This window comes from Neoarius graeffei, chromosome 12 (genome assembly GCF_027579695.1).
Source record: "Neoarius graeffei isolate fNeoGra1 chromosome 12, fNeoGra1.pri, whole genome shotgun sequence".
NCBI classification, from domain to species: domain Eukaryota; kingdom Metazoa; phylum Chordata; class Actinopteri; order Siluriformes; family Ariidae; genus Neoarius; species Neoarius graeffei.
This window is the reverse complement of record NC_083580.1, coordinates 23,921,690-23,938,791: the sequence shown is the minus strand read 5'-3', so window position 1 is coordinate 23,938,791 and position 17,102 is coordinate 23,921,690. Positions and strand designations below refer to the sequence as shown.

General features: G+C 42.5%; 1 protein-coding gene across 1 annotated transcript in view; it reads right to left on the bottom strand.

Annotated features, from left to right (window-relative positions):
- wdr41 (WD repeat domain 41) overlaps positions 1-17,102 on the bottom strand; it is a 56,853-nt gene that overhangs the window by 31,703 nt on the left and 8,048 nt on the right. The window contains exons 2-4 of the mRNA XM_060935713.1: positions 15,268-15,347; positions 8,192-8,310; positions 6,647-6,695 (exon numbers count right to left, since the gene is read on the bottom strand). Coding sequence (XP_060791696.1) covers positions 6,647-6,695; positions 8,192-8,310; positions 15,268-15,315 — 216 coding nt within the window. The 5' untranslated portion in view covers positions 15,316-15,347. The remainder of the gene's footprint in view (positions 1-6,646; positions 6,696-8,191; positions 8,311-15,267; positions 15,348-17,102) is intronic.

Here is a 17,102-nt window from a genome sequence, read left to right as displayed (position 1 = left end):
TTAGACGGCACTGCATCACATATGCCCCTTTTCCACCAAAGCAGTTCCAGGGCTGGTTCGGGGCCAGTGCTTAGTTTGGAACCGGGTTTTCTGTTTCCACTGACAAAGAACTGGCTCTGGGGCCAGAAAAACCGGTTCCAGGCTAGCACCAACTCTCTGCTGGGCCAGAGGAAAGAACCGCTTATGTCAGCGGGGGAGGCGGAGTTGTTAAGACCAACAACAATAACAAGACCGCGAAAGATCGCCATTTTTAAGTGACGAGAAGCCGCAGCTATACAAACGCGAAGTCATCCATTATTATTATTGTTGTTGTTGCTGCTGCTTCCGTGTTGTTTTTGCTTCGATATTCACACCAAGGTTTATGCAAACGTAGCGACGTAACTGACGTATACAGCGACGTAACTGACGTATACAGCGACATAACTGACGTAGCTCCGCGAGCTATGGAAAAGCAAACTGGTTCTCAGCTGGCTCGCAAGTTGAACGAGTTGTGAACCAGCACCAGCACTGGCTCCGAACTAGCCCTGGAACTGATTTGGTGGAAAAGGGGTAATACAGGCATGCTTCTGTATTGGAAATCACAAAATAGGCTCAGGAATATTTCCAGAGAACATTATCTGTGAACACAATTCACCATGCCATCCGCCATTGCCAGCTAAAACTCTATATTTCAAAGAAGAAGCCGTATCTAAGCATGATCCAGAAGCGCAGACATCTTCTCTGGGCCAAGACTCATTTAAAATGGACTGTGGCAAAGTGGAAAACTGTTCTGTGGTCAGACGAATCAAAATTTGAAGTTCTTTATGGAAATCAGGGACACCGTGTCATTCGGACTAAAGAGGAGAAGGACGACCCAAGTTGTTATCAGCGCTCAGTTCAGAAACCTACATCTCTGATGGTATGGGGTTGCATTAGTGCATGTGGCATGGGCAGCTTACACATCTGGAAAGACACCATCAATGCTGAAAGGTATATCCAGATTCTAGGGCAACATATGCTCCCATCCAGACGACGTCTCTTTCATTCACCTTGCATTTTCCAACATGACAATGCCAAACCACATACTGCATCAATTACAGCATCATGGCTGCGTAGAAGAAGGGTCCGGGTACTGAACTGGCCAGCCTGCAGTCCAGATCTTTCACCCACAGAAAACATTTGGCGTATCATAAAACGGAAGATACGACAAAAAAAGCCCTAAGGCAGTTGAGCAACTAGAATCCTACATTAGACAAGAATGGGTTAACATTCCTATCCCTAAACTTGAGCAACTTGTCTCCTCAGTCCCCAGACGTTTACAGACTGTTGTAAAGAGAAAAGGGGATGTCTCACAGTGGTAAACATGGCCTTGTCCCAACTTTTTTGAGATGTGTTGTTGTCATGAAATTTAAAAATCACCTAATTTTTCTCTTTAAATGATACATTTTCTCAGTTTAAACATTTGATATGTCATCTATGTTCTATTCTGAATAAAATATGGAATTTTGAAACTTCCACACCATTGCATTCCGTTTTTATTTACAATTTGTACTTTGTCCCAACTTTTTTTTGGAATCGGGGTTGTATGTTGGAATATGCAAAAGGAATTCTTGAAAATTCTTGTCTTTTGATTGATGATGTTGCTATCTGATCATTGTTATCCACTTATTAAAAGAATACTTTCTTTTTTCATCTATTCTCTGTGTAGCATACAGTGGTGCTTGAAAGTTTGTGAACCCCTTAAATTTTTCTACATTTCTGCATAAATATGACCTAAAACATCATCAGATTTTCACACAAGTCCTAAAAGTAGATAAAGAGAACCCAATTAAACAAATGAGAAAAATATTATACTTGGCCATTTATTTATTAAGGAAAATGATCCAATATTACATGTCTGTGAGTGGCAAAAGTATGTGAACTTCTAGGATTAGCAGTTAATTTGAAGGTGAAATTACACTCCCGGTGTTTTCAATCAATGGGATGACAATCAGGTGCGAGTGGGCACCCTGTTTTATCTAAAGAACAGGGATCTATCAAAGTCTGATCTTCACAACACGTTTGTGGAAGTGTATCATGGCACGAACAAAGGAGATTTCTGAGGACCTCAGAAAAAGCGTTGTTGATGCTCATCAGGCTGGAAAAGGTTGCAAAACCATCTCTAAAGAGTTTGGACTCCACCAATCCACAGTCAGACAGATTGTGTACAAATGGAAGAAATTCAAGACCATTGTTACCCTCCCCAGGAGTGGTCAACCAACAAAGATCACTCCAAGAGCAAGGCGTGTAATAGTCGGCAAGGACACAAAGGACCCCAGGGTAACTTCTAAGCAACTGAAGGCCTCTCTCACATTGGCTAATGTTAATGTTCATGAGTCTACCATCAGGAGAATACTGAACAACGATGGTGTGCATGGCAGGGTTGCAAGAAGAAAGCCACTGCTCTCCAAAAATAACATTGTTGCTCGTCTGCACTTTGCTAAAGATCACGTGGACAAGACAGAAGGCTATTGGAAAAATGTTTTGTGGATGGATGAGACCAAAATAGAACTTTTTGGTTTAAATGAGAAGCGTTATGTTTGGAGAAAGGAAAACACTGCATTCCAGCATGAGAACCTTATCCCATCTGTGAAACATGGTGGTGGTAGTATAATGGTTTGGGCCTGTTTTGCTGCTTCTGGGCCGGGACAGCTTGCCATCATTGATGGAACAATGAATTCTGAATTATACCAGTGAATTCTAAAGGAAAATGTCAGGACATCGGTCCATGAACTGACTCTCAAGAGAAGGTGGGTCGTGCAGCAAGACAACGACCCTAAGCACACAAGTCATTCTACCAAAGAATGGTGAAAGAAGAATAAAGTTAATGTTTTGGTATGGCCAAGTCAAAGTCCTGACCTTAATCCAGTCGAAATGTTGTGGAAGGACCTGAAGCGAGCAATTCATTTGAGGAAACCCACCAACATCCCAGAGTTGAAGTTGTTCTGTACGGAGGAATGGGCTAAAATTCCTCCAAGCCGGTGTGCAGGACTGATCAACAGTTACCAGAAATGTTTAGTTGCAGTGATTGCTGCACAAGGGGGTCACACCAGATTCTGAAAGCAAAGGTTCACATACTTTTGCCACTCACAGATATGTAATATTGGATCATTTTCCTCACTAAATAAATGACCAAGTATAATATTTTTGTCTCATTTGTATAACTGGGTTCTCTTTATCTATTTTTAGGACTTGTGTGAAAATCTGATGTTTTAGGTCAGATTTATGCAGAAATATAGAAAATTCTAAAGGGGTCACAAACTTTCAAGCACCACTGCATGTGCAATTACTACAGCTGCTGTGTTGCTGTTCATCTATTGCCATCTTTCTTGCAATTATATCAAAATTATCCTCAGCTGACAGGCTATAGCAAGAAAAGAGTCCATCTAGCACTACATGAATTATATACTCATCTGCCACTATTAAGAACATTTGGACACCTGCTCAATCATGCAATTATCCAATCAGCCAATCATGTGGCAGCAATGCAATACAGAAAAACATGCAGATACAGCTCAAGCACTTCAGTTCATGTTCACATACAACATCGGAATGTGAGGGAAACATGATCTCAGTCACTTTGACTGTGGTACAGTGGTTGGTGCCAGATGGCCTCAGTTGAGTATTGACACAACAGTCTACATTCTATGAGTTTACACAGAATAGTGAAGAAAAAAAAAATCCAGTGAGCTGCATCTCTGTTGGCCAGAAATTAATTGTTAATCAGAGAAGTCAGAGGAGAATGGCCAGATTGGTTCAAGGTGACAGAAAGGCAACAGTAACTCAAATAGCCACTCTTTATAACTGTATTGAGCAGGAGAGCATCACAATGCACAAACCAAACAAAACAAACCTTGAGGAAGATGTGCTACAGCAACAGGAGACAACATTGGGTCCCATTTTTCTCAGCCAAGAACAGGGCTACATTTGGCACAGGCTCAATGAAACTGAGCAAGTGAAGACTGGAAAAACATCGCCTTGCCTATTTCTATTAAAAGTTGCCAGTGAGTGTAAGTAGATAAATACAATTGGGGGTGTGATCACTTTGACCAACAGCGTCATTCACATCACTGTCTCTAAATGTTTGTTAGTAGTAATCATACATTGTGATTAGGTTTTTAAAAAAAAGCTAAAGTATTTCTTAAATGGTGAGCCAGTGATTAAGGCCCTGTCCACACGGCAACGGATTCAGGTGACTCCGATACAATTGCTTATCGTTTAGGCCTGGCGTCCACACGGCACCGGCGTTTTGGGTGCCCAAAACGCAATCTTTTTGAGAACGGGTTCCAGAGTGGAAAGATCTGGCAACGTTGCCGTTGTGAAGTCGTCTGGATGAGTAGAACGGATTTGTTTACGATGACGTCACAACCACATGTGCTTCACGCCGGGTAGAAGTGTAACGAACTCGATGCGAGTTGTCAACAAATCCTATAACTTGGTTCATGAAACGCGCTTACAAAATATTTTCACTGTGAATATTTATTGTGTAATGGTGCAAAGTGAGAGAGAGAGAGAGAGAGAGAGAGAGAGAGAGAGAGAAAGAGACTCTGCCCTTAGGGCAGAGTCAATCCCGCCAGCAAAAATAGGGAAAAAAAGGAGCGATCTCATCTCTTCAGATGTTGGTTTAAGTCCGACAATACATTCCTCAAAAAGGGCGTAGAGGAGCAAATTAATCCATCAACGTGTAGCATTCAATTTATTCTGGACCATTAAAGACACCGCCTTCCGCGTAGAATCATACGTCATCCTCGCCGCCATATTGGATAGGTCAAAGCGGAGAATAAAGATTCATGTGCTGCGTTTAACTGTACCAACAGGTTTACCATCCAAACGAGATCACATGGGATTACCTTTCACAGGTGAGAAACAACAAATTAATCCATCAACGTGTAGCATTCAATTTATTCCGGACCATTAAAGACGCCGCCTTCCGCGTAGAATCATACGTCATCCTCGCCGCCATATTGGATAGGTCAAAGCAGAGAATAAAGATTAGCTGCGTTTAACTGTACCAACAGTTTTGCCGTCCAAACGAGATCACATGGGATTATCTTTCACAGGTGAGACTGGAAAAATACTTTTCACTGTATTTGGTCATTATAATGTAATTTTACGAACAGATTTTCCTGACTTTGTGGCTAATATGAAGTCTCGCGCATAATAGTTTATACGCATGCGTCCTTACTTCTTCTATTGTTCTGGTGTCTCCGAAGGGACCGTCTTACAGCGCCCCTAGAGGTGTGGCATGTGTATTGCATCATTTTCAGCAAGTGTTGCGTTGCCATATGGACCTGATATTTTACTGATTGTTGCCCATTTGGACGCGATATATTTTTAAATAACATCTCGTTGCCGTTGTCGTGTGGATGTAGCCTAAAATGTGCAGAGATTGGCATTTGAAAAAAAAAGTGCCAGTTCAAAATCTCCAACCAGAGCGTCAGCGACACAGTAGCTCACATGACGGTACCATGATAAACCAGACTCATTTATAATTAGCGAAGTTGCTCTTCATGAGAACAATTAGAACAGTTTGATCTTCCAAACAAATCAATCAAAATCCACTGAAAACTCAGGGAGGAGTAGCAATTTTGTGAATTGTGGACGGATGGACAGACGCCGCGTGATGGCAATAGCCTATGGCCATGTGAGCTAAAAAGCATACAGCACATACAGTACCAGTCAAAAGTTTGGACACACCTTAATTCAATGGTTTACTTCATGTCTTAAAGTAATGATGGATGTTGTTTCTCTTTAAAGGAGAACTGAAGTCATTTTTAAACTTGCTTTATTTCTTAATTAACGTGTTATTCAATTACATTTTCGGTTTTAGTAACCTTATATCGTGACTCGTATTGGCAACTAATTGCAATTAAATATTAGACTTATCGGCCTATTCGGGTTTTAGCCATGTTGAATTTAGTTTGTTTGGTCCACGGCAGGCATCACTTATCCACGCGATCTTCACGAGACTTGTGTGAGACTTCGAAACATGAAGTGTCAGCCAGGTGTCGGTGCTGCCATTTTGAAAATTTTTTACAAAGGAAATATTGCACAAAAACAAGTTTAAATGACTGACAATGTCCTGCATGCATGGTTTGGCTTCTGGTACATCCATACAGTTTTAAATACAATACCTACAATTAAAACCAATTTGTTTTTATTGTATTTATTTAATTCCTGGGCTCCCATCTATAACAGGGAGTGATGTTGCATCCCATTAATACACTTTACAATAGATTATTAGATTCTAATAGAATAGATGAGCCAAAACAATTGGGGATCTTTTTTAATGGGCCCCGACTCATTACAAGTCTGAATAGGTGGGCCTCAAAGCAGAAAAGGTTGAGAACCCCCGCAATAGTGTACAAAGCATCATTAAGGTAAATGCTGGCTACTTTGAAGAATCTAAAATATGAAACACATTTTGTTAACACTTTGTTTACCGCATAATTCCATACATCTTCCATATGTTATGTCACAGTTTTGATGTCTTCAGTATTGTTCTACAATGTAGAAAATAGTCAAAATACAGACAAACCTATGAATGAGTAGGAGTGTCCAAACTTTTGACTAATACTGTGTACAAAAGGAAGAAAAAAAAAAAAGTCTACAGGCTAAAGTATCCCACCTCAATGTTCCAAACAAGCACCATCCCATCATCCCCTGCTGATGCAAATCTGAAACACAAACAAAAACAAAGGCCTGTTTTCAAATCGTATGGCAAATGTTCTGTCCCCATCCGATATTATCAATAACACAGATGCACATAAGACCATGTCATAGCTACATCTGCACTGAGGTCGATAGTGTAATGTGAAGGGTAGTGGCTGACAGCAGGCTCACACAGACACAAACACACACAATCTCTGAGGAATAAGCTCTCATCACACTTTATAAATTTGCTCTCAGAGATGATGTACACTTTAGGGCCAAAAGTATGTGGACACCTGACCATCTCTCCTATATGTGCTTGTTGAACTTCCCATTCGAGATTTAGTCCTCTTTTGCTGTTATAACAATAACCACCTACAGTCTTCTACAAACACTTTGCACTAGATTTTGGAGCATGACTGTGGGGATGTGTCATTAGTGAGATCAGTCACTGATGTTGGGTAAAGAGGCCTTGGGTGCAGTTATGGCCCCTTTCCACTACCCTTTTTCAGCTCACTTCAGCCCGACACAGCTCGCGTTTCGACTACCTCAGAGCAGCACGACTCAGCTCGCTTCAGCCCTACTCAGCACCTAAAACTCGCACGGTTTTGGAGTAGGGCTGAAGCGAGCCAAACCGAGCCGAGTGGGGCTAGGGGCGTGAGGAGACACTCCCCTGTGCACTGATTGGTGAGGAGGAGTGTCCTCACATGCCCACACACGCCCCGCGAGCACGCTGGGATCTGTAAACACCGTAAACCCGGAAGAAGAAGAATTACGAATTACGAGAATTTCTGAAGCCTTATGCGCCTCGCCTCATCTATACGCTCTTGCCAGTATCTGTTGGCGTTGTCGGTGACAACAAGCCACAGCACCAAGACCAGCAACGACTCCATGTCCTCCATGTTTATTGTTTACTATCTGGGTCGTGAGACTACCGCTTAAAAGGTCACTGATGTCACTGTTTGCGCCGCCTAACGACATCACGTGACGTCCACCCACTTTCGCTAACTCCACCCAATGTGTCCACCCACTTCCAGCCAGCACGGTTCAGCGTGGTTGTAGTCGAAATGCAACTCCAACAGCCCCGCTCAGCTCGACTCAGCCCAACTCAGCACGGCACGGCTCAGCCCAACTCAGCTGCGTTGGTAGTGGAAAAGCGGCATTAGTGTTCCAGTTCATCTCCAAGGTTTTCTGTGGGGTACAGGTCAGGGTTCTGTGCAGGCCAATCAAGCTCTTCAATACCAACCTTGGTAAACCATGTTGTTGAAAAGTTTGCTTAGTGCACAGGGACTAGAATATGCTTGGGCCCCTTACTTCCAGGAAAGAGAAATTGTAATGATACAGCATACAAAGTGATCATAGATAATTGTGCACTTCCAACTTTGTGGGAACAGTTTGGAAAAGACCCACATATGGGTTGTGATGGTCAGGTGTCCACAAACACCTTGAGTGTATCTCAAGATCAAGATCTTGAGAAGGATTTGCGAGAGGGCGAGAGAGAAAGAGAGTGTGAGATGCTTACCTGAAGTCATCAATCTGCACCAAAAATCGTACAATGTCGAAATGCCCTCTAAGCACCTGCAGTTCAGTGTAACAGTTCTTGGGCTGTTCCTCTCCAATACAAAGGGCAGCACAGCGGTTCTGTATCACACACACAACACAAAGGAATAACCTAGCTTCAATCAGCCCCCACATCACCACCTCCACACCAGACTATTTACACTTGCATGTTATAGTGCACATCATCTTCTGGACTGTACTTAAAAGTGGTCAGTGTTTGAATTATGTGCGATTCCATCGCCCAAGAGGAACATAGGTTCCGCCACGAGCAATAAAACACTGAAATATAATATGTAATGGATTCAAACCTCTTACAAATCCTGGATACCAATAGTCTCTGAAATTTTTTCTATAAATTGAGCATAACTTTAAGGTGTGAACAATTTAAGTTCCATACTTTCCTAACCTGAGTGATCAAATTTATTTGAGAGAGTCAGTACAGAAAAAAGTGCTACCCCAAGTCAATTTCAAAAGCTACAAATGAATAAAAGTGAACTACTCGGCACGGTGGTGTAGTGGTTCGCACAGTCGCCTCACAGCAAGAAGGTTCTGGGCTCAAGCCCAGTGGCTGATGGGGGCCTTTCTATGTGGAGTTTGCATGTTCTCCCCATGTCTGCACGGTTTGTTCCAATTTCCCCCACAGTCCAAAGACATGCAGTTAGGTTAACATGGGGCAGCCTTAGGCTGAGGTGTCTTTGAGTGAGGCACCTAACCCCCAACTGCTCCCAGGGCGCTGTAGCACAGCTGCCCACTGCTCTGGGTATGTGTGTGCGCTCATTGCTCATGTGTGTGTTCACTGCTTCAGATGGGTTAAATGCAGAGAGGAATTTTACAAGTGTACGTGTGATGAATAAAGTTGTTGTTCTTCTTCTTCTACTTGTCATTTCATGATGACGAAACAATACCAGGTCACATTCACATTCTGCACCATTAAAGGAACAGTCCACCGTACTTCCATAATGAAATATGCTCTTATCTGAATTGAGACGAGCTGCTCCGTACCTCTCCGAGCTTTGCGCGACCTCCCAGTCAGTCAGACGCAGTCAGACGCGCTGTCACTCCTGTTAGCAATGTAGCTAGGCTCAGTATGGCCAATGGTATTATTTGGGGCTGTAGTTAGATGCGACCAAACTCTTCCGCGTTTTTCCTGTTTACATAGGTTTATATGACCAGTGATATGAAACAAGTTCAGTTACACAAATTGAAACGTAGTGATTTTCTATGCTATGGAAAGTCCGCACTATAATGACAGGCGTACTAACACCTTCTGCGCGCTTCGGCAGCGCATTGATATCTGAGCTCCGTATCAATGCGCTGCTGAAGCGCGCAGAAGGTGTTAGTACGCCTGTCATTATAGTGCGGACTTTCCATAGCATAGAAAATCGCTACGTTTCAATTTGTGTAACTGAACTTGTTTCATATCACTGGTCATATAAACCTATGTAAACAGGAAAAACGCGGAAGAGTTTGGTCGCATCTAACTACAGCCCCCCAAAAAATACCATTGGCCATACTGAGCCTAGCTACATTGCTAACAGGAGTGACAGCGCGTCTGACTGCGTCTGACTGACTGGGAGGTCGCGCAAAGCTCGGAGAGGTACGGAGCAGCTCGTCTCAATTCAGATAAGAGCATATTTCATTATGGAAGTACGGTGGACTGTTCCTTTAAGCATGCACACACATTAAAGGTGCTGAGTGCAAAGTCATCTAAAAAGCATTTTCCTATGTCTCAGAAAAACAATATCATGCGGACGAGATGTACTCATTTTGATGTGCTTGAGGGTTGCTTTCCTCCATTTTGGGACCAAATATCCTACCTCTTGAGGTAAACAGTTTGGCCATAAGGAAACAGCCGAACACGAGAAGCTTTAACTAATTAGCATAACTATGGAACTGCGTCACACCAAGATGGTGATGCACAGAAAACATTGTGACTCTGCATCGACTTTGGAGAGTTTTAAGTCATAGGTATGGAATTTGTGGTTGACATTTGCGAACAGCTTCGTGAAAAGATGAATATATCTTTTCTGTTACTGCTTTTCTGTTTTTGTTTCCTTCTCTGTGAGATCAAAGCATTAGGTGCATAACTCCATACTTGCTACTGTGGAGTCGAGCCCATGCATTCTAAGGCTAAGATAGCTAAGGACTAGCTAGAATGATTTCGATATCGGTCCAGAAAAATGACATCATCTAATGGCCCTTTTCCACTACCCTTTTTCAGCTCACTTCAGCTCGCTTCAGCTCACTTCAGCCCGACACGGCCCGCGTTTCGACTACCAAAAACCAGCACGACTCAGCTCGCTTCAGCCCTGCTTAGCCCCTAAAACTCGCACCGTTTTGGGGTAGGGCTGAAGCGAGCCAAAGCGAGCCGAGTGAGGTTGGGGGAGTGAGCAGACACTCCCCTGTGCACTGATTGGTGAGGAGGAGTGTCCTCACATGCCCACACACGCCCCACGAGCACGCTGGGATCTGTATACACCGCAAACCCGGAAGAAGGAGAATTACGAATTACGAGAATTTCTGAAGCCTTATGCGCCTCGCCTCATCTATACGCTCTTGCCAGTATCTGTTGCCGTTGTCGGTGACAACAAGCCACAGCACCAAGACCAGCAACACTAACGACTCCATGTCCTCCATGTTTATTGTTTACTATTCGGGTCGTGAGACTACCGCTTAAAAGCTCACTGATGTCACTGTTTGCGCTGCTTAACGACATCACCTGACGTCCACCCACTTTCGCTAACTCCACCCAATGTGTCCACCCACTTCCAGCCAGCACGGTTCAGCGCGGTTGTAGTCGAAATGCAACTCCAACAGCCCCGCTCAGCTCGACTCAGCCGCGTTTGTAGTGGAAAAGCGGCATAATCGTGCTCTATCTTGCAATTGCACTCACTATGTAGGTTTTCCTTTCCTTTTCTTTTCCGCCGGCTTTTAGCTGGTGAGAGAGCGGAGTCCGCCATGTTTGCCCATGCCGACCATGTGATATTATTGCTCACTTGCTTCAGCAATCTCCGGAATCGTAAAATGCGGGACACGTTTTATCTCGGCAAAACATTCACACTTAGGATACTCTGTGTGTGCAGCAGCAAAACATCTCAAAACTCCCACAGCAATAGAAATGGAACATTTTGCCCAGAATTCAACTTTGCAGTCAGCACCTTTAATGGGCTCGAGAAACAAAGAACCTACAGTACACTGGGATGTCAGGGTTCCATGTCCAGCCCTCTCGTCCTGTGTACTACACTGTCTAGTTCCTGCATTACAATGTCCTAATTATTTGGTGAATTTTACCCCACTTACAAATTGCCAGTGCATTTTTACACCATCACATTTTTCAGCATGTAACATGCTCCTGTACTGTTTTGAGTTAGGGTTTGTTGGTCTTGGAGATATTCAGAGCTTCTGGTAATGTTCTCAAATCATTCTGATGTTTGATTTTATTGTTATTATTATTATTTATCTCAGTGACTTTGACTTGTTGATGCCAGATGGACTGGTTTGACGATTTCAGAAACTGCAGCTCTCCGGAGATTTTTTTTTTAATACACACAACTATCTCTGGAGAAAGGTGCAGAAAAGAACTAAGCAATGTTTTTAAAATCTTCAACTGTTTCAATCTGTATTCTCAGATTCCTGTCCTTGGTTGACAGGTGTGGACCCCGACGTGGTCTTCTGCTGCTGTAGCCCATCTACCTCAAGGTTCGGCATGTTTTGCAATCCGAGATGCTTTTCCGCTCACTACAGTTGCAAACAAGAGTTATTTGAGTTACTATAGTCTTCCCCGTCAACTTGAACCAGTTTGCCCAATTTCCTCTGACTTTTCGAATCAACAAGCTATTTCTGCTCATAGAACTGTTGTTTTTCACATCATTCTGTGTAAATTCTATACAGTTGTGTGTGAAAATCCCAAAAGATCAACAGTTTCTCAACAAGAGTCATCAAGAGATGATGTATCCCCCCAGCCCCCACATGAAACTCCACTCCAAATTTTCCTAAGTTGAACTGGTTGCTATGGAAATACAGAAAAATAAAAAAAAATAAATAAAAAAAATCACAGAAAGCTCAAAATGTCAAAAGGCACACCTCCTCTAGTCACTTAACATAACTGTGAGGTTTCATCAGGCTTGTAGTACTTGAGTCCGACTCGTGCCCTAATTTTAAGGACTTGTGACTCGACTTGGACTTGAGCACTGATGGCTCGGACTTGGACTCAGACTCGTGCATTAACTGCATTCGGACATGTAAATTGGAGACGAGGACTCGGATTTTTTTCTTTATTTTTTTGTAACATGCCATAATAATCTGGCAGAAGATATTTATATCTACATAAATTTTTGTACTAATTTCGTGCAAGAGTGGCACACCTGTGCGCCTTGGCTGGTGCATCAGATAGACTCTCGGGTGCACTCCAGACAGCGCTCATGCCAAGCGGACTCTCTTGCGCACACCGTAAACAACTCACACCTGCACAGGATTAAGGCGCAATCAGCTGGCTGATATAAAAACTGTGAAAACACACTTACAGTGGTGCTTGAAAGTTTGTGAACCCCTTTACAATTTTCTATATTTCTACATAAATATGACCTAAAACAACATCAGATTTTCACACAAGTCCTAAAAGTAAAAAGAACCCAGTTAAACAAATAAGACAAAAATATTATATTTGGTCATTTATTTATTGAGGAAAATGAGCCAATATTACATATCTGTTAGTGGCAAAAGTATGTGAACCTCTAGGATTAGCAGTTAATTTGAAGGTGAAATTAGAGTCGGGTGTTTTCAATCAAAAAATCAGGTGTGAGTAGGCACTCTGTTTTATTTAAAGAACAGGGATCTATCAAAGTCTGATCTTCACAACACATGCTTGTGGAAGTGTATCATAGCACAAAGGAGATTTCTGAGGACCTCAGAAAAAGTGTTGTTGATGCTCATCAGGCTGGAAAAGGTTACAAAGCCATCTCTAAAGAGTTTGGACTCCACCAATCCACAGTCAGACAGATTGTGTACAAATGGAGGAAATTCAAGACCATTGTTACCCTCCCCAGGAGTGGTCGACCAACAAAGATCACTCCAAAAGCAAGGCGTGTAATAGTTGGCAAGGTCACAAAGGACCCCAGGGTAACTTCTAAGCAACTGAAGGCCTCTCTCACATTGGCTAATGTTAATGTTCATGAGTCCACCATCAGGAGAACACTGAACAACAATGGTGTGCATGGCAGGGTTGCAAGGAGAAAGCCACTGCTCTCCAAAAAGAACATTGCTGCTCATCTGCAGTTTGCTAAAGATCACGTAGACAAGACAGAAGGCTATTGGAAAAATGTGTTGTGGACGGACGAGACCAAAATAGAACTTTTTGGTTTAAATGAGAAGCGTTATGTTTGGAGAAAGGAAAACACTGCATTCCAGCATAAGAACGTTATCCCATCTGTGAAACATGGTGGTGGTATTATCATGGTTTGGGCCTGTTTTGCCGCATCTGGGCCAGGACGGCTTGCCATCATTGATGGAACAATGAATTCTGAATTAGACCAGCGAATTCTAAAGGAAAATGTCAGGACATCTGTCCATGAACTGACTCTCAAGAGAAGGTGGGTCATGCAGCAAGACAATGACCCTAAGCACACAAGTCATTCTACCAAAGAATGGTTAAAGAAGAATAAAGTTAATGTTTTGGAATGGCCAAGTCAAAGTCCTGACCTTAATCCAGTCGAAATGTTGTGGAAGGACCTGAAGCGAGCAGTTCATGTGAGGAAACCCACCAACATCTCAGAGTTGAAGCTGTTCTGTACAGAGGAATGGGCTAAAATTCCTCCAAGCTGGTGTGCAGGACTGATCGACAGTTACCGGAAACGTTTAGTTGCAGTTATTGCTGCACAAGGAGGTCAACACCAGATACTGCAAGCAAAGGTTCACATACTTTTGCCACTCACAGATATGTAATATTGGATCATTTTCCTCAATAAATAAATGACCAAGTATAATATTTGTGTCTCATTTGTTTAACTGGGTTCTCTTTATCTACTTTTAGGACTTGTGTGAAAATCTGATGTTGTTTTAGGTCTTATTTATGCAGAAATATAGAAAATTCTAAAGGGTTCACAAACTTTTAAGCACCATTGTACTTTCCGAAGTACTGAGTTGCGTTGCTGGCACGTTACCAAGCCTTATTTCCTTGTTTGGTTTCCTGATTCTTGTCTTTGATAGTCTGTGCCTCACTCGACCTATTGCCTGTTTCACTGTTTTACAATTTTGCCTGCCGTTCTGGATTGTTCACCTGACTTCACTTGTATTAATAAACACACCTTCTGCACTTGCATCTGTCTCCCAACCGTCTCCGACAGAATACTTCGCACTCCCTGACAAAGAGAATGCACATTCACCTATTCATACATCATGTTCAGGAACAAACTAAACTAATGTTAATGGCGCTAAAACAGCCACTGTCAAATGGTGCGGTTGGAGTCTTGTTCTTGGATTCGAAAAATTTTTTAATGACTTGGACTTGAACACTGGGGACTCGAGACTGGACTGGGACTCGAGGTTTAGTGACTCAACTACAACACTGGGTTTCGTGAAAAAAAAATTCCTAATAGTTTTTGAGTTATGCTCCGGAAACAAATGTTTACAGACAGACGGACGGACAGAGCGATAGCTATATCCCCTTGCATTATATGCCAGGGGGATAACAATCAAACCAGCCTGTCTGGTACCAACAACCCTGCCACAGAGATCACATTTTTTCCTCCATTGTGATGGGTACGTTAACTATAGCCCTTGATCTATTATCTGTATGATTTTATACATTAAGTTCCTGCAATACATTTGGCTAACTGGATGAATGAGCAGGGGGAAAGGTGTTCCTGGTACAGAGGCCAGTGAGTGTATGTGTGTAGAAGAATGGAACATCATCATCATCTGTCTGACTGCTTGTCCTGACTCCACTCTCTCTCAAAGCCCCTCATTTCTTAACCCCATTCAGGTACACTTTCCTGCTTGACTGAAAGTAGACAGTTGTTGACACAAAACTTCCCTTTTTACCTCAGCTGACCCATGTGAGCCACGAGTGCCGAGAATCCAGCGGAGCATCACGCAGTGCTTTTAGAGAAATAGACCAGATTCTGAAATCACAGAAATATTCACATTTTTACTTCAATGCATTTTAACAAGAGAGCTAACTCTTAGTACAGTCATCCCATCCAAAGAGATCCAAAGTGACCATTGTTCAGGTTATAGCACTCATTTTTAATAAGTAATAGCAATTTTAAATGAAATAATGTTTTAAATAAAATAAATTCCTATTTTACTCTCTGTATTTAATAAGGCAAAAATAAATAAAGAACATTCACACAAATAAATATAAGGTAATAAAATCTTTAATAACTTTGAATGAAAGTTGGGATTCATGTCTCACACCGCTGTTGGGGAGCTGTGGTGGCGAAGGCCCATAAGATGGAAAAAAGCTACATTATATGGCCAAACGTTTGTGGACCCCTGACCATCACAACAATATGAGGTTCAGCACTGTAACTGATGAAACATGTTTGAGCTCTTTCGTCACAGTGAAGGGAAATCTTAAAGGGATCCTCCAGCGGATTTACTCTTAAACTTATGTTAAGTAAAAGTATTTGTAGATTTCAACAGCCAAACATTCATATCCAGAGACCAAATAGTGTTTGAGAAAAATACATTCTTATTACAATTCCAGATGGGCCTCTCACGGAAGTGACGTATGTGATGACGTGGCGTAGTGGAAGCTGTTTATATTGTAGTTTTGCTAGTTTTACAAGTATTTTTACTGAATTTATAGGTTTTTAAATACGTAAAGTATGCCTCTTTATACAGCATATAAATGCCAAAATAAGGCTAAAAAGAAGGACGAGAAGATATCTTTTCACCATTTACTTGGCCAGAATCGTCCAGCTATTCACAAGAAATGGATTCATGCCATCGGAAGACCACAAAACTATCTGCCTGCGGTGCCCGACTTATGCTCCGAACATTTTGAATCATCCTGTTTCGATGAATTGACAGAATTAAAAGCAAGATTAACGGGGACTTCTAGAAAAAACAAGAAAGAAAAGATGATGCCATGCCAACAATATCTGCCCATCGTTCAGCTCCAAAAGTCCACTGATGCAGTGTTGAACGGCAACAGAGACAACACCACCAGGAGGTTATTTTCCACTTTGTTCTACCATGATTCTTTGTAGTACACAGGGATGGATCCAGCCCAAGAATCTGACAGATGCACATTTGCAGAAATATTCTCACTAATTTTACCAGATCGCTATGGATTTTCACAGGGGCGTAGAGCACGCCGAGCCCTTTCCGAATAAGGCAGCCATGGCTCCACTACAACCGCAGCTCAGCCCGTTATTTGCCCTGAAACCCCCGCATGAGTGCGACTCGCTGAAAACTTTAATACGAGCCCTGGCTACAGCCGAGCACACACGCAGGGATTTAAAAATTTATAACTCAGCTACTGAAAGTCGTAGCCCCCACCAAACTTTATAGGCTGAGCCTGTTATACGCGGCAAATTTCGGCCTCTTTCTGGAGCATTTTATTGGTTTGACTTAGATTCTCTGTCTCAGTCATGCTATACAAAGCATCGTGAGAATACAGGTAATTAGGTCAGGTACGCATCACTGCTTACCACAGACGGTCAGATCCTGAACCATTGGTCTGTTGGTTGAGCGTGGCTATAGCCCATGTAGCCGGCTAGCAGTAAAGTAAACAAATGCCCCGTGACCGATGCCAAGTGGTGCACATATATTTCTGACCGATGCATGTGCATTGGTTGTATCGGTTTGGATCCATCACTGGTATATTATCGGTGTCTCAAAGTGTAATCGGTATTCCAATGCGTTGTAGG